At 36.3% G+C, this 24,196-nt stretch overlaps 1 protein-coding gene and 1 pseudogene across 1 annotated transcript in view; both read right to left on the reverse strand.

Annotated features, from left to right (window-relative positions):
• The window catches only part of LOC147084958 (uncharacterized), a gene marked incomplete at its 5' end in the record, with an annotated part of 112,215 nt that extends 98,773 nt beyond the window's left edge, over window positions 1-13,442 (reverse strand). Inside the window, one exon of the mRNA XM_085979389.1 lies at window positions 12,451-13,442. Coding sequence (XP_085835515.1) covers window positions 12,451-13,442 — 992 coding nt within the window. The remainder of the gene's footprint in view (window positions 1-12,450) is intronic.
• A 1,301-nt stretch (window positions 13,443-14,743) lies between these two features.
• LOC147084959 (uncharacterized) lies at window positions 14,744-24,191 on the reverse strand (annotated as a pseudogene).
• Between the last annotated feature and the right edge of the window lie 5 nt (window positions 24,192-24,196).

Below are 24,196 nucleotides of genomic sequence, written 5' to 3' on the forward strand. Positions count from 1 at the left end.
GTGATATAGATATACAGGTACATACTGATAGGGATAGTGATAGAAGTAATGATGTAGATATAGAGGTACATAGGGATTGTGATAGAGGTAGTGATATAGATATAGAGGTACATAGGGGTAGTGATAGTGATAGAGGTATTGATATAGATATAGAGGTACATAGATATAGGGATAGTGATAGACGTAGTAATATAGATATACAAGTACATAGGGATGGAGATAGTGATAGAGGTACTGATATAGATATTGAGGTACATAGGGATATAGATAGTGATGGAGGTAGTGATATAGAGGTACATAGGGATAGAGATAGTGATAGAGGTAGTGATATACATATAGAGGTACATAGGGATAGAATAGTGATAGAGGTAGTGATATAGATATAGAGGTACATAGGGATAGGGAGAGTGATAGAGGCAGTAATATAGATACAGAGGTACATAGGGATAGTGATAGAGGTAGTGATATAGATATAGAGGTACATGAGGATAGGGATAGTGATAGAGGTAGTGATATAGATATAGATGTACATAGGGATAGGGATAGCGATAGAGGTAGTAATATAGGTATAGAGGTACATAGGGATAGTGATAGATGTAGTGATATAGATATAGAGGTACATGGCGATAGGGATAGTGATAGAGGTAGTGATATAGATATAGAGGTACATAGGGAAAGTGATAGTGATAGAGGGAGTGAAAAAGATATAGAGGTACATAGGGATAGTGATAGTGACAGAGGTAGTAATATAGATATAGAGGTACATAGGGATAGTGATAAAGGTAGAGATATAGAGGTACATAGAGATAGGGATAGAGATAGAGGTAGTAATATAGATATAGAGGTACATAGGGATAGTGATAGAGGTAGTGATACAGATATAGAGGTAAATAGAGATAAGGATAGTGATAGAGGTAGTGATATAGATATAGAGTTACATAGGGATAGGATAGTGATAGACGTAGTGATATAGATATAGAGGTACATAGGGATAGTGATAGTGATAGAGGTAGCATTATAGATGTCGAGGTACATAGGGATAGTGATAGAGGTAGTGATATCGATTGAGAGGTACATAGGGATATGGATAGTGATAGAGGTAGTGATATAGATATAGAAGTACATAGGGACAGGACAGCGATAGAGGTAGTGATATAGATATAGAGGTACATAGGGATAGGGATAGTGATAGAGGTAGTGATAGAGATGTAGAGGTACATAGGGATAGTGATAGTGATAGAGGTAGTGATATAGACATAGAGGTACATAGGGATCGTGATAGTGATAGAGGTAGTAAAATAGATACAGAGGTACATAGGGATAGTGATACAGGTAGTGATATAGATATAGAGGTACATGGGGATAGGGATAGTGATAGATGTAGTGATATAGATATAGAGGTACATAGGGATAATGATAGTGATAGAGGGATTGGTATAGATATAGAGGTACATAGGGATAGTGATAGTGATAGAGGTAGTAATATAGATATAGAGGTACATAGGGATAGAGATAGTGATAGAAGTACTGATATAGATATAGAGGTACATAGGGATAGTGATAGAGGTAGTGATATAGATATAGAGCTACATAGGGATAGTGATAGTGATAGAGGTATTGATATAGATATAGAGGTACATAGATATAGGGATAGTGATAGACGTAGTGCTATAGATATACAAGTACATAGGGATAGAGATAGTGATAGAGGTAGTGATATATATATAGAGGTACATCGGGATAGGATAGTGATAGAGGTAGTGATATATATATATATATAGAGGTACATAGGGATAGGGATAGTGATAGAGGTAGTGATATAGATATAGAGGTACCTACGGATAGTGATAGTGATAGAGGTAGTGATATAGATACAAAGGTACATAGGGATAGTGATAGTGATAGAGGTAGTAATATAGATATAGAGGTGCATAGGGATCGTGATAGAGGGAGTGATAGAGATTTCGAGGTACATGGGGATAGGGATAGTGATAGAGGTAGTGATATAGATATAGAGGTACATAGGGATAGTGATTGTGATAGAGGGAGTGATATAGATATAGAGGTACATAGGGATAGTGATAGTGATAGAGGTAGTAATATAGATATAGAGGTACATAGGGATAGTGATAGAGGTAGTGATATAGATATAAAGGTACATATTGATAGGGATAGTGATAGAGGTAGTGATAAAGATATAGAGGTACATAGGGATAGGAGAGTGAGCGTGGTAGTGATATAGATATAGAGGTACATAGGGATAGTAATAGTGATAGAGGTAGTGATATAGATATAGAGGTACATAGGGAAAGTGATAGTGATAGAGGTAGTAATTTAGATATAGAGGTACATAGGGATAGTGATAGAATTAGTGATATAGATATAGAGGTACATATGGATAGGATTAGTGATAGAGGTAGTGATATAGATATAGAGTTCCTTAGGGATAGTGATTGAGGTAGTGATACAGATATAGAGGTACATAGGGATACGGATAGTGATAGAGGTAGTGATATAGATATAGAGGTACATAGGGACAGGCATCGTGACAGAGGTAGTGATATACATAGAGTTACATTGGGACAGGGATAGTGATAGAGGTAGTGATAGAGAGGTACATAGGGATAGGGATAGTGATAGAGGTAGTGATATAGATATAGAGATACCTAGGGATAGTGATAGTGATAGAGGTAGTGATATAGGTATAGCGGAACTTAGGGATAGTGATAGAGGTACTGATATAGATATAGAGTTACATACGGATAGGGATAGTGATAGATGTAGCGATATAGATATAGAGGTACATAGGGATAGGGATACTGATAGAGTTAGTGATATAGATATAGAGGCACATAAGGATAATGATAGTGATAGAGGTAGTGATATAGATATAGACGTATATGGGGATAGTGATAGAAGTAATGATATAGATGTAGACGTACCTATGGACAGTGATAGTGATAGAGGTGGTGATATAGATATAGAGGTACATATGTATAGTGATAGTAATAGAGGTAGTGATATAGATATAGAGGTACATAGTGATAGGGATAGTGATAGAGGTAGTGATATAGATATAGAGGTACATTTGGATAGGGATAGTGATAGAGGAATTGATATTGATATAGATGTACATAGGGATAGGGATAGTGATTGTGGTAGTGATATACATATAGAGGTACATAGGGACAGGGATAGAGAAAGAGGTAGTGATAGAGAGGCACATAGGGATAGGGATAGTGAGAGATGTAGTGATATAGATATAGAGGTCCATAGGAATAGAGACAGTGATAGAGGTAGTGATATAGATATAGAGGTACATAGTGATAGGGATAGTGTTAGAGGTAGTGATATAGATATAGAGGTACATACTGATAGGGATAGTGATAGAAGTAATGATATAGATATAGAGGTACATAGTGATAGTGATAGTGATAGAGGTAGTGATATAGATATAGAGGTACATTTGGATAGGGATAGTGATAGAGGTATTGATATAGATATAGAGGTATATAGGGATAGGATAGTGATAGAGGTAGTTATATAGATATAGAGGTACATAGGGATAGTGATAGAGGTAGTGATATAGATATAGAGGTACATAGGGATAGTGATATTGATAGAGGTATTGATATAGATATAAAGGTATATAGGGATAGGATAGTGATAGAGGTAGTGATATAGATATAGAGGTACATCGGCATAGGGATAGTGATAGAGGTAGTGATATAGATATAGAGGTACATAGGGATAGTGATAGTGATAGAGGCAGTAATATAGATATAGAGGTACATATTGATGGTGATAGAGGTAGTGATATAGATATAGAGGTACATGGGGATAGGGATAGTGATAGAGGTAGTGATATAGATATAGAGGTACATAGGGATAGTGATAGTGATAGGGGGAGTGATATAGATATAGAGGTACATAGGGATAGTGATAGTGATAGAGGTAGTGATATCGATATAGAGGTACATAGGGATAGAGGTAGTGATATAGATACAGAGGTGCATAGATATAGGGATAGTGATAGACGTAGTAATAAAAATATAGAGGTACATAGGGATAGAGATAGTGATAGGGGTAGTGATATACATATAGAGCTACATAGGTGTAGAGATAGTGATAGAGGTAGTGATATAGATATAGAGGTACATAGGGATAGGATCGTGATAGAGGTCGTGATATAGATATAGAGGTACATAGGGATAGGAGAGTGATAGTGGTAGTGACCTTGGGGCTAAATATGTAACAACATGTCACAACCTGAGGACTGTTTAAAAGTAAGACTGTTTAAAATTAATATTGAACGTACCAAATGAAGTAGAAAGACTGTTTAAAATTAATATTGTTTAAAAGTAATATTGTATATACCCAACAAATGTCAAATCGATTGACACCTACAGAATGTTGGAAAACTGTACCTTTTTGCTATGTAAGCTTTGGCAATATGGTTCTCTGTAAACTTTCATGCCAATAAAGCATTTGAACTGAACTGAACTGATATAATATAGAGGTACATAGGGATAGGGATAGTGATAGAGGTAGTGATATAGATAGAGAGGTACATAGGGATAGTAATAGTGATAGAGGTAGTGATATAGATATAGAAGTACATAGGGATAGTGATAGTGATAGAGGTAGAGGTAGTAATATAGATATAGAGGTACATAGGGATAGTGATAGAAGTAGTGATATAGATATAGAGGTACATAGGGATAGGATTAGTGATAGAGGTCGTGATATATATATATAAATATATATAGAGGTACATAGGGATAGTGATTGAGGTACTGATACAGATATAGAGCTACATAGGGACAGGCATATTGATAGAGGTATGATAGAGAGGTACATAGGTATAGGGATAGTGGTAGAGGTAGTGTTATAGATATAGAGGTACATAGGAATAGAGACAGTGATAGAGGTAGTGATAAAGATATAGAGATACCTAGGGATAGTGATAGTGATAGAGGTAGTGATATAGGTATAGAGGAACTTCGGGATAGTGATAGTGATAGAGGTGCTGATATAGATGTAGAGTTTTTTACGGATAGGGATAGTGATAGATGTAGCGATATAGATATAGAGGTACATAGGGATAGGGATACTGATAGAGTTAGTGATATAGAGGCACATAGGGATAATGATAGTGATAGACGTAGTGATATAGATATAGACATATATAGGGATAGTGATAGAGGTAATGATATAGATATAGACGTACCTAGGGATAGTGATAGTGATAGAGGTGGTGATATATATATAGAGGTACATATGTATAGTGATAGTGATAGAGGTAGTGATATAGATATAGAGGTACATAGTGATAGGGATAGTGATAGAGGTAGTGATATAGATATAGAGGTACATACTGATAGGGATTGTGATAGAGGTAGTGATATAGATATAGAGGTACATATGGATAGGGATAGTGATAGAGGTAGTGATATAGATATAGATGTACATAGGGACAGGGATAGTGATAGAGGTAGTGATATACATATAGAGATACATAGGGACAGGGATAGTGATAGAGGTAGTGATAGAGAGGTACATAAGGATAGGGATAGTGAAAGAAGTAGTGATATAGATATAGAGGTACATAGGAATAGAGACAGTGCTAAAGGTAGTGATATAGATATAGAGGTACATAGTGATAGGGATAGTGAGAGAGGTAGTGATATAGATATACAGGTACATGCTGATAGGGATAGTGATAGAAGTAATGATATAGATATAGAGGTACATAGGGATAGTGATAGAGGTAGTGATATAGATATAGAGGTACATTGGGGTAGTGATAGTGATAGAGGTATTGATATAGATATAGAGGTACATAGATATAGGGATAGTGATAGACGTTGTAATATAGATATACAAGTACATAGGGATAGAGATAGTGATAGAGGTACTGATATAAATATAGAGGTACATAGGGATATAGATAGTGATGGAGGTAGTGATATAGATATAGAGGTACATAGGGATAGAGATAGTGATAGAGGTAGTGATATACATATAGAGGTACATAGGGATAGAATAGTGATAGAGGTAGTGATATAGATATAGAGGTACATAGGGATAGGGATAATGATAGAGGTAGTAATATAGAGACAGAGGTACATAGGGATAGTGATAGAGGTAGTGATATAGATATGGAGGTAAATGAGGATAGGGATAGTGATAGAGGTAGTAATATAGGTATAGAGGTACATAGGGATAGTGATAGAGGTAGTGATATAGATATAGAGGTACATAGGGATAGTGATAGAGGGAGTGATATAGATATAGAGGTACATAGGGATAGTGATAGTGATAGAGGTAGTAATATAGATATAGAGGTACATAGGGATAGTAATAAAGGTAGAGATATAGAGGTAAATAGAGATAGTGATAGAGATAGAGGTAGTAATATAGATATAGAGGCACATAGGGATAGTGATAGAGGTAGTGATATAGATATAGAGGTTCATGGGGATAGGGATAGTGAGAGAGGTAGTGATATAGATATAGAGGTACATTGGGATAATGATAGTGATAGAGGGAGTGATATAGATATAGAGGTACATAGGGATAGTGATCGTGATAGAGGTAGTAATATAGATATAGAGGTACATAGGGATAGTGATAAAGGTAGTGATATAGAGGTCCATAGAGATAGGGATAGTGATAGACGTAGTAGTATAGATATAGAGGTACATAGGGATAGAGATAGTGATAGGGGTAGAGATATACATAAAGAGCTACATAGGTGTAGAGATAGTGATAGAGGTAGTGATATAGATACAGAGGTATACAGTGATAGGGATAGTGATAGAGGTAGTGATATAGATATAGAGGTACATAGGGATAGGATAGTGATAGAGGTATTGATATAGATATAGAGGTACATAGGGATAGGAGAGTGATAGTGGTAGTGATATAGATATAGAGGTACATAGGGATCGTGATAGTGATAGAGGTAGTAATATAGATATAGAGGTACATAGGGATAGTGATAGAAGTAGTGATATAGATATAGACGTACAAAGGGATAGGATTAGTGATAGAGGTAGTAATATAGATATAGAGGTACATAGGGATAGTGTTCGTGATAGAGGGAGTGATATAGATATAGAGGTACATAGGGATAGTGATAGTGACAGAGGTAGTAATATAGATATAGAGGTACATAGGGATAGTGATAAAGGTAGAGATATAGAGTTAAATAGAGATAGGGATAGAGATAGAGGTAGTAATATAGATATAGAGGTACATAGGGATACTGATAGAGGTAGTGATGTCGATATAGAGGTACATAGATATAGGGATAGTGATAGACGTAGTAATATAGATATAGAGGTACATAGTGATTGAGATAGTAATAGGGGTAGTGATATACATATAGAGCTACATAGGTGTAGCGATAGTGATAGAGGTAGTGATATAGATATCGAGGTACATAGGGATAGGATAGTGATAGAGGTAGTGATATAGATATAGAGGTACATAGGGATAGGAGAGTGATAGTGGTAGTGATATAGATATAGACGTACATAGGGATAGTGATAGAGGTAGTAATATAGATATAGAGGTACATAGGGATAGTGATAAAGGTAGTGATATAGATATAGAGATACATAGGGATAGAGATAGCGATAGAGGTACTGATATAGATATAGAGATACATATGGATAGTAATAGAGGTAGTGATATAGATATAGAGCTACATAGGGATAGTGTTAATGATAGAGGTAGTGATATAGATATAGAGGTACATAGGGATAGTGTTAATGATAGAGGTAGTGATATAGATATAGAGGTACATAGATATAGGGATAGTGATTGAAGTAGTAACATAGATATAGAGGTACATAGGGATAGAGATAGTGATAGGGGTAGTGATATACATATAGAGCTACATAGGTGTAGAGATAGTGATAGAGGTAGTGATATAGATATAGAGGTACATAGTGATAGGGATAGTGATAGAGGTAGTGATATAGATATAGAGGTACATAGGGATAGTGATAGTGATAGAGGTAGTGATATCGAAACAGAGGTACATAGGGATAGTGATAGTGATAGAGGTAGTGATATAGATATAGAGGTTCATGGGGATAGGGATAGTGAGAGAGGTAGTGATATAGATATAGAGGTACATTGGGATAATGATAGTGATAGAGGGAGTGATATAGATATCGAGGTACATAGGGATAGTGATCATGATAGAGGTAGTAATATAGATATAGAGGTACATAGGGATAGTGATAAAGGTAGTGATATAGAGATAGGGATAGTGATAGACGTAGTAGTATAGATATAGAGGTACATAGGGATAGAGATAGTGATAGGGGTAGAGATATACATAAAGAGCTACATAGGTGTAGAGATAGTGATAGAGGTAGTGATATAGATACAGAGGTATATAGTGATATGGATAGTGATAGAGGTAGTGATATAGATATAGAGGTACATAGGGATAGGATAGTGATAGAGGTATTGATATAGATATAGAGGTACATAGGGATAGGAGAGTGATAGTGGTAGTGATATAGATATAGAGGTACATAGGGATAGTGATAGTGATAGAGGTAGTAATATAGATATAGAGGTACATAGGGATAGTGATAGAAGTAGTGATATAGATATAGAGGTAAAAGGGATAGGATTAGTGATAGAGGTAGTCATATAGATATAGAGGTACATAGGGATAGTGATTGAGGTAGTGATACAGACATAGAGGTACATAGGGATAGGGATAGCGATAGAGGTAGTGATATAGATAAAGAGGTACATAGGGACAGGCATAGTGATAGAGGTAGTGATATGCATATAGAGGTAAATAGGGACAGGGATAGCGGTAGAGGTAGTGATAGAGAGGTACATAGGGATAGGGATAGTGATAGAGGTAGTATTATAGGTATTGAGGTAAATAGGAATAGAGACAGTGATAGAGGTAGTGATATAGATATAGAGATACCTAGGGATAGTGTTCGTGATAGAGGTAGTGATATAGGTATAGAGGAACTTAGGGATAGTGATAGTGATAGCGGTACTGATATAGATATAGAGTTATATACGGAAAGGGATAGTGATAGATGTAGCGATATAGATATAGAGGTACATAGGGATAGGGATACTGATAGAGTTAGTGATATAGAGATAGAGGCACATAGGGATAATGATAGTGATAGAGGTAGTGATATAGATATAGACGTATATAGGGATAGTGATAGAGGTAATGATATAGATATAGACGTACCTAGGGATAGTGATAGTGATAGAGGTGGTGATATAGATATAGAGGTACATAGTGATAGGGATAGTGATAGAGGTAGTGATATAGATATAGAGGTACATAGGGATAGTGATAAAGGTAGTGATATCGAGGTACATAGAGATAGGGATAGTGATAGAGGTAGTAATATAGATATAGAGGTACATAGGGATAGTGATAGAGGTAGTGATATACATATAGAGGTACATAGGGATAGTGATAGTGATAGAGGTAGTAATATAGATATAGAGGTACATAGGGATAGTGATAAAGGTAGTGATATGCAGGTACATAGAGATAGGGATAGTGATAGAGGTAGTAATATAGATGTAGAGGTACATAGGGATAGTGTTAATGATAGAGGTAGTGATATACATATAGAGGTACATAGATATAGGAATAGTGATAGACGTAGTAATATAGATATAGAGGTGCATAGGGATAGAGATAGTGATGGGGTAGTGACATACAGATAGAGCTACATAGGTGTAGAGATAGTGATAGAGGTAGTGATATAGATATAGAGGTACATAGTGATAGGGATAGTGATAGAGGTAGTGATATAGATATAGAGGTACATAGGGATAGGATAGTGATAGAGGTAGTGATATAGATATAGAGGTACATAGGGATAGTGATAGTGATAGAGGTAATGATATAGATACAGAGGTGCATTGGGATAGGGATAGTGATACAGGTAGTAATATAGATATAGAGGTACATAGGGATAGTGATAGAGGTAGTGATATAGATATAGAGGTACATGGGGATAGGGATAGTGATAGAGGTATTGATATAGATATAGATGTACATAGGGATAGTGATATTGATAGAGGGAGTTATATAGATATAGAGGTACATAGGGATAGTGATAGTGATAGAGGTAGTAATATAGGTATAGAGGTACATAGGGATAGTGATAAAGGCAATGATATAGAGGTACATAGAGATAGGGATAGTGATAGAGGTAGTAATATAGATATAGAGGTACATAGGGATAGAGATAGTAATAGAGGTACTGATATAGATATAGAGGCACATAGGGATAGTGATAGAGGTAGTGATATAAATATAGAGGTACATAGGGATAGTGTTAATGATCGAGGTAGTGATATAGATATAGAGGTACATAGATATAGGGATAGTGATAGACGTAGTAATATAGATATAGAGATACATAGGGATAGTGATAGAGGTAGTGATATAGATATAGAGGTACATAGGGATAGTAATAGTGATAGAGGTAGTGATATAGATATAGAGGTACATAGGGATAGTGATAGTGATAGAGGTAGTAATATAGATATAGAGATACATAGGGATAGTGATAGAAGTAGTGATATAGATATAGAGGTACATAGGGATAGGATTAGTGATAGAGGTAGTGATATAGATATCGAGGTACATAGGAATAGTGATTGAAGTAGTGATACAGATATAGAGGTACATAGGGATAGGGATAGTGATAGAGGTAGTGATATAGATATAGAGGTACATAGGGACAGGCATAGTGATAGAGGTAGTGGTATACATATACAGGTACATGAGGACAGGGATAGTGATAGAGGTCGTGATAGAGAGGTACATAGGGATAAGGATAGTGATAGAGGTAGTGTTATAGATATAGAGGTACATAGGAATAGAGACAGTGATAGAGGTAATGATATAGACATAGAGATACCTAGGGATACTGATAGTGATAGAGGTAGTTATATAGGTATAGAGGAACTTAGGGATAGTGAAAGTGATAGAGGTAGTGATATAGATATAGAGTTATATACGGATAGGTGTAGTGATAGAGGTAGCGATATAGATGTAGAGGTACATAGGGATAGGGATAGTGATAGAGGTAGTGATATAGATATCGAGTTACATAGGGATAATGATAGTGGTAGTGATATAGATACAGTGGTACATAGGGATAGGGATAGTGATAGAGGGAGTGAAATAGATGTAGAGGTATATAGGGATAAGGATTGAGGTAGTGATATAGATATATAAGTACATAGGGACAGTGATAGAGGTAGTGATATAGATATAGAGGTATATAAGGATAGGGATAGTGATAGAGGTAGTGATATAGATAGAGAGGTACATAGGGATAGTGATAGGGATAGAGGTAGTGATATACATATAGTGGTACATAGAGATAGGAATAGTGATAGAGGTAGTGATACAGATATTGAGGTACATAGGGATAGTGATAGAGTTAGTGATATAGATATAGAGGTACATAGGGATAGTGATAGAGGTAGTGATATCGATATTGAGGTACATAGGGATAGGGGTAGAGATAGATGTAGTGATATAGATATAGAGGTATATAGGGATAGTGATCGAGGTAGTGATATAGATATAGAGGTACATAGGGATAGGGATAGTGATAGAGGGAGTGAAATAGATGTAGAGGTATATAGGGATAAGGATTGAGGTAGTGATATAGGTATAGAGGTGTATAGGCATAGTGATAGAGGTAGTGATATAGATATAGAGGTATATAAGGATAGGGATAGTGATAGAGGTAGTGATACAGATATAGAGGTACATAGGGATAGTGATAGAGGTAGTGATATAGATATAGAGGTACATGGGGATCGTAATAGTGATAGAGGTAGTGATATAGATATAGAGGTACATAGGGATAGTGATAGAGGTCGCGATATAGATATGGACGTACTTAGGGATAATGATAGTGATAGAGGTAGTGATATAGATATAGAGGTACATAGGGATATTGATAGTGATAGAGGTAGTGATATAGATATAGACGTAGAGAGGTATAGGGATAGTGATAGAGGTTGTGATATAGATATCGAGCTATATATGGGCTGGGATAGGTATAGAGTTATGATATAGGTATAGATGATCATAGGGATACGGTTAGTAATTTAGGTAGCGATATAGATATATAGGTACATAGGGAGAGGGATAGTGATCGAGGTAGTGATATAGATATAGAGGTACATTGAGATAGGGATAGTGATAGAGGTAGTGACATAGATATAGAGGTACATAGGGATAGGGATAGTGATTGATGTCGTGATATAGAGGTATATAGGGATATTGAAAGAGGTAGTGATATACATATAGAGGTAAATAGGGATAGTGATAGAGGTAGTGATATAGATAGAGAGGTACATAGGGATAGTGATAGTGATAGAGGTAGTAATATAGATATAGAGGACATAGGGATAGTGATAGTTAGAGTTAGTGATATAGATATAGAGGTACATAGGGATAGGGTTCGTGATAGAGGTAGAGATATAGATACAGAGGTACATAGGGATAATGATAGTGGTAGTGATATAGATATAGAGGTGCATAGGGATCGGGATAGTGATAGAGGTATTGGTATAGATATAGAGGTACATCGGGATAGGGATATTGTTAGAGGTACTGATATAGATATAGAGGTATATAGGGATAGTGATAGAGGTACGTATATAGATATAGAGGTACATAGGGACAGTGACAGAGGTTGTGATATAGATATAGAGGTACCTAGGGATAGGTATACTGATAGAGGCAGCGATATAGATATAGAGGTACATAGTGATAGGGATAGTTTTAGAGGTAGTGATATATATATAGAGGTACATAGGGATAGTGATAGAGGTAGTGATATCGATATAGAGGTACATAGGAATAGTGATAGTGATAGATGTCGTGATATAGACATAGAGGTATATAGGGATAGTGATAGAGGTAGTGATATAGATATAGAGGTACATAGGGATAGGGTTAGTGATAGTGGTAGTGATAAAAATATGGAGGTACATAGGGATAATGATAGTGGTAGTGATATAGATACAGTGGTACATAGGGATAGTGATAGTGATAGAGGTAGTAATATAGATATAGAGGTACATAGGGATAGTGATAAAGGTAGAGATATAGAGGTACATAGAGATAGGGATAGAGATAGAGGTAGTAATATAGATATAGAGGTACATAGGGATAGTGATAGAGGTAGTGATATAGATATAGAGGTACATAGGCATAGATATAGTGATTGAGGTAGCGATATAGATATAGAGGTACATAGGGATAATGATATTGATAGAGGTAGCGATAAAGATATAGAGGTACATAGGTATAGTGATAGAGGTAGTGATATATCTATAGAGGTACATAGGGATAGTGATAGTGATAGAGGTAGTGATATAGATATAGAGGTTCATAGGGAAAAGCAAATGTGATAGAGGTAGTGATACCGAAATAGAGCAACATATGGATAGGCATAGTGATAGAGCCAGTGATATGGATATAGAGTTACATAGGGATAGGAATAAGTGATAGTGGGAGCGATATTGATGTAGAGATACATAGATAGGGAGAGTGATAGCGATAGTGATATAGATATAGAGGTACATGGGGATAGGGATAGTGATAGAGGTAGTGATATAGATATAGAGGTACATCGGGATAGTGATAGTGATAGAGGTAGTGATATAGATATAGAGGTGCATGGGGATAGGGATAGTGATAGAGGTGGTGATATAGATATAGAGGTACATAGGGATAGGGATACTGATAGAGTTAGTGATGTAGATATAGAAGTACATAGGGACAGTGATAGAGGTAGTGATATAGATATAGAGGTATATAGGGATAGGGATAGTGATAGAGGGCGTGAAATAGATATAGAGGTACATAGGGATAATGATAGTGATAGAGGTAGTGATATAGACATAGTGGTACATATAGATAGGGATAGTGATAGAGGTAGTGATACAGATATAGAGGTACATAGGGATAGTGATAGAGTTAGTGATACTGATATAGAGGTACTTCGGGATTGTGATAGAGGTCGTGATATCGATATACAGGTACATAGGGATAGGGATACTGATAGATGTAGTGATATAGATATAGAGGTATATAGGGATAGTGATAGATGTAGTGATATAGATATAGAGGTACATAGGGATAGGGATAGTGATAGAGGTAGTGATATAGATATAGAGGTACATAGGGATAATGATAGTGGTAGTGATATACATACAGTGGTACATAGGGATAGTGATAGTGGTAGAGGGAGTGATATAGATGTAGAGGTATATAGGGACAAGGATTGAGGTAGTGATATAGGTATAGAGGTACATAGGCATAGTGGTAGTGATATAGATATAGAGGTACATAGGGATAGTGATAGAGGTAGTGATATAGATGTTGTGGTACATAGAGATAGGGATAGTGATAGAGGTAGTGATACAGATATAGAGGTAGATGGGGATAGTGATAGTGGTAGAGGGAGTGATATAGATATAGAGGTACATAGGGATAGTGATAGTGACAGAGGTAGTAATATCGATATAAAGGTACATAGGGATAGGGATAGAGTTAGAGTTAGCGATATAGATATAGAGGTACATAGGGATAGGGATAATGATAGATGTAGTAATATAGATATAGAGGTACATAGTAATAGGGATGGTGATAGAGGTAGAGATATAGATATAGAGGTATATAGGGATAAAGATAGAGGTAGTGATATAGATATAGAGGTACTTAGGGATAGGGATAGTGATAGAGGTATTGATATAGGTATAGAGGTACATAGGGATAGGGATATTGTTAGAGGTACTGATATAGATATAGAGGTACATAGGGATAGTGATAGAGGTACGTATATAGATATAGAGGGTACATAGGGACAGTGACAGAGGTAGTGATATAGATATAGAGGTACCTAGGGATAGTGATAGTGATAGAGGCAGCGATATAGATATAGAGGTACATACTGATAGGGATAGTTTTAGAAGTAGTGATATAGATATAGAGGTACATAGGGATATTGATAGTGATAGATGTAATGATATAGATATAGAGGTATATAGGGATAGTGATAGAGGTAGTGATATAGATATAGAGGTACATAGGGATAGGGATAGTGATAGAGGTAGTGATATAGATATAGAGGTACATAGGGATAATGATAGTGATAGTGATATAGATACAGCGGTAAATAGGGATAGTGATAGTGACAGAGGGAGTGCTTTAGATGAAGAGGTATATAGGGATAAGAATTGAGGTAGTGATATAGGTATAGAGGCATATAGGCATAGTGATAGAGGTAGTGATATAGATATAGAGGTACATAGGGATAGTGATAGTGATAGAGGTAGTGATATAGATATAGATGTATATCGGGATAGGGATACTGATAGAGGTAGTGATATAGATAAATAGATACATAGGGATAATAATATTGATAGAGGTAGCGATAAAGATATAGAGCTGCATAGGTATAGAGATAGTGATAGAGGTGGTGATATAGATATAGAGGTACATACTGATAGGGATAGTGATAGCGGTAGTGATATAAATACACAGGTACATAGGGACAGTTATATTGATAGAGGGTGTGAGATAGATATAGAGGTACATAGGGATAGGGATAATGATAGAGGCAGTGATATATATATAGAGGTACATAGGGATAGTGATAGAAGTAATTATATAGATATAGAGGTGCATAGGGATAGTGATAGAGGTAGTGATATAGATATAGAGGTACATAGGGATAGGGACAGTGATAGAGGTAGTGATACAGATATAGAGGCACATAGGGATAGTGATAGAGGTAGTGATATAAATATAGATGTACATAGAGATAGGGATAGTCATAGAGGTAGTGATATAGATATCGAGGTACATAGGTATATGGATAGTGATAGAGGTAGTGATATAGAGGTACATAGGGATAGTGATAGAGGTAGCGATATACATATAGAGGTAAAAAGAGATAGTGATAGTGATAGAGGTAATGATATAGATATAGAGGTACATAGGGATATGGATAGTGACAGAGGTCGTGATACAGAGATACATAGGGAAAGTGATAGAGGTAGTAATATAGCTATACTGGTACATAGGGATAGGGATAGTGATTGAGGTTGTGATACAGAGGTACATAGGGATATTGATAGAGGTAGTGATATACATATAGATGTGCATAGGGATAGTGATAGAGGTAGAGATATAGATATGGAGATTCATAGGGATAATGATAGTGATAGAGGTAGTGATATAAATGTTCATATGGATAGGGATAGTGATAGCGGTAGTGATATTGATATAGAGGTACATAGGGATAATGATAGTGATAGAGGTAGTGAAATAGATATCGAGGTACATAGCGATATGTATAGTGAGAGAAGTATTGATAAAGATATAGATGTACATATGGATAGGGATAGTGATAGAGGTAGTGATATAGATATAGAGGTACATAGGAATAGAGATAGCGATAGAGGTAGTGATGTAGATATATGTACATAGGGATAGCGATAGTGATAACGGTAGTGACATAGATATAGAGGTACATCGGGATAGTGAGAGTGATAGATGTTGTGATATATCTATAGAGGTACATAGGAATAGAGATAGTGATAGAGGTAGTGATATATCTATAGAGGTACATATGGATCGTGATAGTGATAGAGGTAGTGATATAGTTATAGAGGAACATATGGATAGGCATAGTGATAGAGCCAGTGATATAGATATAGAGTTACATAGGGATAGGAATAAGTGATAGTGGGAGCGATATTGATATAGAGATACATAGATAGGGAGAGTGATAGAGATAGTGATTTTGATATAGAGGTACATGGGGATAGGGATACAGATGGAGGTACTGATATAGATATAGAGGTACATAGGGATAGTGATAGTGATAGAGGTAGTGATATAGATATAGAGGTGCATGGGGATAGGGATAGTGATAGAGGCAGTGATATAGATATAGAGGTACATAGGGATAGGGATACTGATAGAGGTCGTGATATAGATATAGAAGTACATAGGGACAGTGATAGAGGTAGTGATATAGATATCGTTGTACATAGAGATAGGGATAGTGATAGAGGTAGTGATACAGATATAGAGGTACATAGGGATAGGGATAGAGTTAGTGAGAAAGATATAGAGGTACATAGGGATAGTGATAGAGGTAGTGTTATCGATATAGAGGTACATAGGGATAGGGATAGAAATAGATGTAGTGATATAGATATAGAGGTATATAGGGTTAGTGATAGAGGTAGTGATATAGATATAGAGGTACATAGGGATAGGGATAGTGATAGAGGTAGTGATATAGATATAGAGGTACATAGGGATAATGATAGTGATAGTGATATAGATACAGTGGTACATAGGGATAGTGATAGTGATAGAGGTAGTGATATAGATGTAGAGGTACATAGGGATAGTGATAGAGTTAGTGATATAGGTATAGAGGTACATAGGCATAGTGATAGAGGTCGTGATATAGATATAAAGGTCTATAGGGATTGTGATAGTGATAGAGGTAGTGATATAGATATAGTGGTACATAGAGATAGGGATAGTGATTGAGGTAGTGATATAGATATAGAGGTACATAGGGATAGTGATAGTGATAGAGGTAGTGATATTGATATAGTGGTACATAGAGATAGGGATAGTGATAGAGGTAGTGATACAGATATAGAGGTACATAGGGATAGTGATAGAGTTAGTGATTTCGATATAGAGGTACATAGGGATAGTAATAGAGATAGGGGTAGTGATATAGATATAGAGGTACATAGGGATCGTGATAGAGGTAGTGATATAGATATAGAGGTACATAGGGATCGTGATAGTGATAGAGGTAGTGATATAGATGTCGAGGTACATAGGGATAGTGATAGAGGTCGCGATATTGGTATAGACATACTTAGGGATAATGATAGTGATAGAGGTAGTGATATAGATATAGAGGTACATAGGGATATTGATAGTGATGGAGGTAGTGATATAAATATAGACGTAGATAGGGATAGGGATAGTGGTAGAGGTTGTGATATAGATATCGAGCTATATATGGGCTGGGATAGGTATAGAGTTATGATCTAGATATAGATGTTCATTGGGATACGGTTAGTGATTTAGGTAGCGATATCGATATATAGGTACATAGGGAGAGGGATAGAGATCGAGGTAGTGATATAGATATAAAGGTACGTAGAGATAGGGATAGTGATAGAGGTAGTGACATCGATATAGAGGTACATAGGGATAGGGATAGTGATTGATGTAGTGATATAGAGGTACATAGGTATATTGATAGAGGTAGTGATATACATATAGAGGTACATAGGGATAGTGATAGAGGTAGTGATATTGATAGAGAGGTACATAGGGATAGTGATAGTGATAGTGGTAGTAATATAGATATAGAGGTACATAGGGATAATGATAGTGGTAGTGATATCGTTATAGAGGTACATAGGGATAGGGATAGCGATAGAGGTATTGGTATAGATATAGAGGTACATCGGGATAGGGATATTGTTAGAGGTACGTATACAGATATAGAGGTACATAGGGACAGTGACAGAGGTTGTGATATAGATATAGAGGTACCTAGGGATAGGGATAGTGATAGAGGCAGCGATATAGATATAGAGGTACATAGTGATAGGGATAGTTTAAAGGTAGTGATATAGATATAGAGGTACATAGGGATAGTGATAGAGGTCACGATATAGATATAGAGGTACTTCGGGATAATGATAGTGATAGAGGTAGTGATATAGATATAGAGGTACATAGGGATATTGATAGTGATAGAGGTAGTGATATAGATATAGATGTAGAGAGGGATAGGGATAGTGATAGAGGTTGTGATATAGATATCGAGGTATATATGGGCTGGGATAGGTATAGAGTTATGATCTAGATATAGATGTTCATAGGGATACGGTTAGTGATTTAGGTAGCGATATAGATATATAGGTACATAGGGAGAGGGATAGTGATCGAGGTAGTGATATAGATATAGAGGTACATAGAGATAGGGATAGTGTTAGAGGTAGTGACATAGATATAGAGGTACATAGGGATAGGGATAGTGATTTAGGTAGCAAGGTATATAGAGGTAGCGATAAAGATATAGAGGTACATATTTATTTTTATGGATATATATATGGATAGACCCAGAGACAGCAGCATAGAGATTGAAATGGAGATAGACATAGAGATAGAAATATTGGTCTAAATAAATTAAAATGACACATGGAAACATATAGATAGAGATTGTTAGCTAGATCTAGGAGCAGTGAGAGAGGTACATTTAGAGACAGAGATAGAGAGAGCCAATAAGATTCATTTAGAGTTAGGGACAGTGATCTATATATATATATATATTTATATGTAGATAGAGTGAGAGAGAGAGAGAGAAAGAGAGTAATATAGTGATAGATTGCGAGCTAGAGATATAGACATAGAGATGGGGTAGAGATAAATAGCAATAGTGATAGAAATTGATAATGTGGGTCAGAGAGATATTGATAGAAGTAGACATACAGATAGAGAGAGAGAGAACTTAAGATACAGAGGTAGATATAGAGATAGAGATAGTTTGAGATAGACACAGATAGAGAAATAATATCAGAAAATATATAGTTGGAGATAGAGATGTAGAAAGATAAAGATATAGAGATATAGGTAGAGATACAAAGTTATAGAGGTAAAGATCTAGATAGCGATAAATATAGTAGACAGAGTTAGATATTTAGATACAGCTAGAGACAGAGATAGAGGTATAGAGATAGAAATGGAGATAGAGTTATAGAGGTCGAGATAGGGATGCAGATAAAGTTTGAGATTGGGACAGATAAAGAGATTGAGCGATCGAGATAGATAGAAATACAAATACAGATGGAGATAGGGACATAGATAGAGATAGAGATGGAGCCTGGACATATAGACCTATAGATGGGGTGGAGATAAATAGTGAGAGTAATAGAAATTGAAAGAGTGAGTCAGAGAGATATCGAGATAGGGATAGTGATTGATAGAGGTAGAGATACAGATAAACAGAATTAGATATTGATATGGAGATAGTTAGAGATAGAGACAGAAATAGCGAGAGAGAGATAGAGAGAAATATATAGGAAAATGAATAGATAGACATAGAGATGGAGAAAAGATAAAGGTAGAGATATAGATGTAGATAGAGATAGATATAGATAAAGAGATTGATAGAGCTAGAGATAGTTAGAGATAGAACTAGAAATAGAATTAGAGAAAGAGATAGGAATAGAGGTAAACATATAGAGTAATAGAAATAGGTTGATATTTAGACGTGGATATAAATATAGATAGTGAAAGAGAGAGAGTCAGAGATAGAGTTAGAGGTAGACATACAGACGTAGATATAGGGGCAGAGATTAATAGTGAGAGATAGAAATTGATAGAGGGTAGATAGAGACAGAGATAGAGACAAGGAGTGAGACAGAGATAGAGATAGAGTCAGAGCGATTGAGATCGAGGTAGAGGCAGAGATAGATATAGATGGATAGAGACAGAGACAGAGACAAGGAGTGAGACAGGAGTGAGGAGTGAGTGAGACAGATATAGAGATAGAGTCAGAGCAATCGAGATCGAGGTAGAGGTAGAGGTAGAGGTAGAGACAGATATAGATGGATAGAGAGCATAAGGGAGAATTTCTACCCAAAATTCACAAAAATATGCCCGGAATTCAGAAATTTGAAGGATGACCAAAAACTCCCATACCTACTAGGGGAAGAGAGAAATTGTGTAACCTTAGCGGCACACTATGTTACAGCTTGCCATAAACAGAGGGACAACCACTAAATATAAGAAAATAGTATATACAAATTATATGAATGTATATTTATACACTCAGGGATATATCTGTTTATACACTGTATATGGATAGATCTGTATTTTTGTGTACAACCATGAATGTTTTTCGATGCTTTGGCAACATAAGATGTACCTTGTCATGCCAATAAAGTGATTTGAATTGAATTGAATTGAATAGAGACCGTGATAGAGGTAGAGATAGAGATACAGATAGCGATATAGTTAGATGCGTAGAGATAAATATAGAGGTTTATATTGATAGTGCTACAGATGGGGACAGTGATAGAGGTAGAGATCTAGATAGTGCTAGATACAGTTAGAGATATAGGCACAGATTGAGATTGAGATGGCAGTACAGAGATAGTAATGGAGATAACGATATGAGGTAGAAACATTGTTATAGATAGTAAAAGAGATAGGAAAATAAATAGATAGAGACAGAATTAGAAAGAGATAGGGATAGAGACAGAGATTAGAGATAGAGATACAAATACAAATGCAGAGATAAGGACAGAGATAGCAATAGATACAGAGATTGATTGAGAGCTAGACATATAGACCTAGAGATAGGGGTAAAGATAAATAATGAGAGTGCTATCAATTCATAGAGAGATATGGAGATAGAGATTGATTGAGGTAGAAATACAGATAAGGAAATTTAGATATAGATAGAGATAGGGATAGATAGTTAAATATAGAGAGTTAAATATTTAGAGAGCGGTAGATATATATATATAGAGAGAGAGAGATTGATAGAGATAGAGATAGTTAGAGATAGAAATAGAAAAAGAGCTAGTGATAGAGCTGGAGAAAGAAAAAGAGAGCAATAGAAATAGACATATAGAATAAGCATAAGAGGTAGCTATTTAGATATGGATAGAAATAGAGATAGTGAAGGAGAGAGAGTCAGAGATTAACATAAACGTAGGCAGATAGATCTACAGATAGCGGCAGAGATAAATAGTGAAAGAGAAAGGAATTGATAGAGGGGGAGGGGGAGATATGGAGATAGAGATAGAGAGATATGGTGATAGAGATATTGATAAAGAGGTAGATGGTGATAGATAGACAGATATATAGATAGAGATAGAGAAACATGTAGAAATACATATTTAGATGAGATGGAAATAGAGATATAGATGATGGTAGAAATGGGGATAGAGATATAGAGGTAGGAATATTTGTATAGATAGAAAAAGTGTTGATAGAGATAGATAAATATTGATAGAGAGGTAGAGATTTAAACATAGACATAGAAACTAGGAGCAGGAGTAGGTCATTCGGCCCTTCGAGCCTGCTCCGCCATTCAACGAGATCATGGCTGATCATCCAAACCTTAGCACCCGATCCCTACACCGACAACCATCCCTATCATAGATAGAGATGGAGATAGAGATAGAGTTACATTATAGAGGCAGAGATAGATATAGAGGTAGAGATAGATTGGGACAGGGTTCGTTATAGAGGTAGAGATCTAGATAGCAATAGAGAGGGAAATAGTTAGAGAGAGTTAGATAGAGATTTAGATATAGAGCTATAGAGATAGAGATTGAGATAGAGGTAGAGATATAGATAGTGAATGAGACACAGATAGCTAGAGATAAATAGAGATGGTGATAGAGATATCGTTATGGAGATAGAGGTAGTGACAGAAGTAGAGTCAGAAATTGAGATAGAGGAAGAAATTCAGATGTGGAAGGAGAGACAGATGGTGAGAGAGATGGAGAAAAAGCTGCAAATAGATATCGATAGACCAATAGATATAGAGTTGGAGGGCATAGAGGTAGAGATAGAGATAGTGGTCTCCTCTACATTGGGGAGACCAAACGCAGATTGGGTGACCGCTTTGCGGAACACCTCCGTTCAGTCCGTAAGGGTGACCCCGAGCTTCCGGTCGCCTGTCATTTTAATTCACTGCCCCATTCCCACTCGGACCTCACTGTCCTCGGGCTCTTGCATTGTTCCACGGAAGCTCAGCATAAGCTCGAGGAGCAGCACCTCATCTTCTGATTAGGCACTTTACAGCCTTCCGGACTCAATATCGAGTTCAACAATTTCAGATCATAACCTCGGCCCCCATTACATTTTTACTTATATTTTTTATCCACACCTTTATTTTGGCCCTCCTCCCCTTTTTTCTCTCCCTCATGGCAGCTGTCTCCCATTCTGCCAGCGCATTTCACACCTAATCTAGAGCCGTCTTCTGTCTCCACTAGTCCTATCACCATCTCGTCTCATTTTGAATACCTCTTAATGTCTCTTCACTTCTCTTTTGTTCTCTCCCAGCCCCCACACTGCTCTTTTAATCTGATCATTTCCTGTGCTTCTTCAGTCTTGACAAAGGGTTTCGACCTGAAACGTTGGCTCTATTTCTCTCCACATATGTTGCCTGGCCTGCTGAGTGTTTCCAGCATTTTCTGTTGTTATTTTAGAGATAGAGATAGAGATAGGTAGGCATAGAGGTAGAGGTAGAGATAGAGACAGAGATAGATATATAAAGCTATAGAGCTACAGATGGATAGAGATAGAGATATAGATATGGAGATAGAAGTAGTGACAGCAACTGTATGCAGATATGGAAGTAGAGGTTAAAGAGAGATAGGCTAGAGATAGAGATAGAAATATTATTATGGAGATAGAGGTGGGGATAGGTAGCTACAGCAATTGAGATAGAGTAAAATATTTTGACATGGAGGGAGATGGAAATGGAGATGGAGATAGAGCTAGAAATACAGATAGATATGGATAGGTATAGTGATAGGGATAGAGATAGAGAAAATAGATTTAGGCATAGAGATAGAGAGTGATAGAGCTAAAGCTAGAGATAAATAGAGATGGAGAAAGAGTAACATAGATAGTGATAGGGATATAGACGTAGATATATCGATGGAGATAGATAGAGATGGAGACATAACTGTGGATAGATATAGTAATGGAGAGAGAAGTTGAGACAGAGGTAGAGAGAGGAATAGAGATAGAGGAAGACATTTAGATATGGAAGGAGATAAAGAGTGAGATAGAGGTAGAGATGGAGATAGATAAGGATAAAGCGAGTGATAGAGGTAGAGATATAGATACAGATACAGATGCAGATACATAGAGATAGATAGAGATGAATACAGAGGTAGTGGCAGAGGTAGAGACAGCAATTGTATTTCGATCTGGAAGGTGCTGATAGAGATAGAATAGAGACAGAGATAAATAGAAAGCGAGAGATAGTGATATACATATGAAGATAGAAGTAGAGACACGTAGATACCACAATTGAGATAGAGGAACTCATTTTGA

The sequence above is a fragment of the Somniosus microcephalus genome, unplaced genomic scaffold (genome assembly GCF_052327205.1).
Source record: "Somniosus microcephalus isolate GS21.2 unplaced genomic scaffold, FLI_Smic_1.0 unresolved_chr9, whole genome shotgun sequence".
NCBI classification, from domain to species: Eukaryota; Metazoa; Chordata; class Chondrichthyes; order Squaliformes; family Somniosidae; genus Somniosus; species Somniosus microcephalus.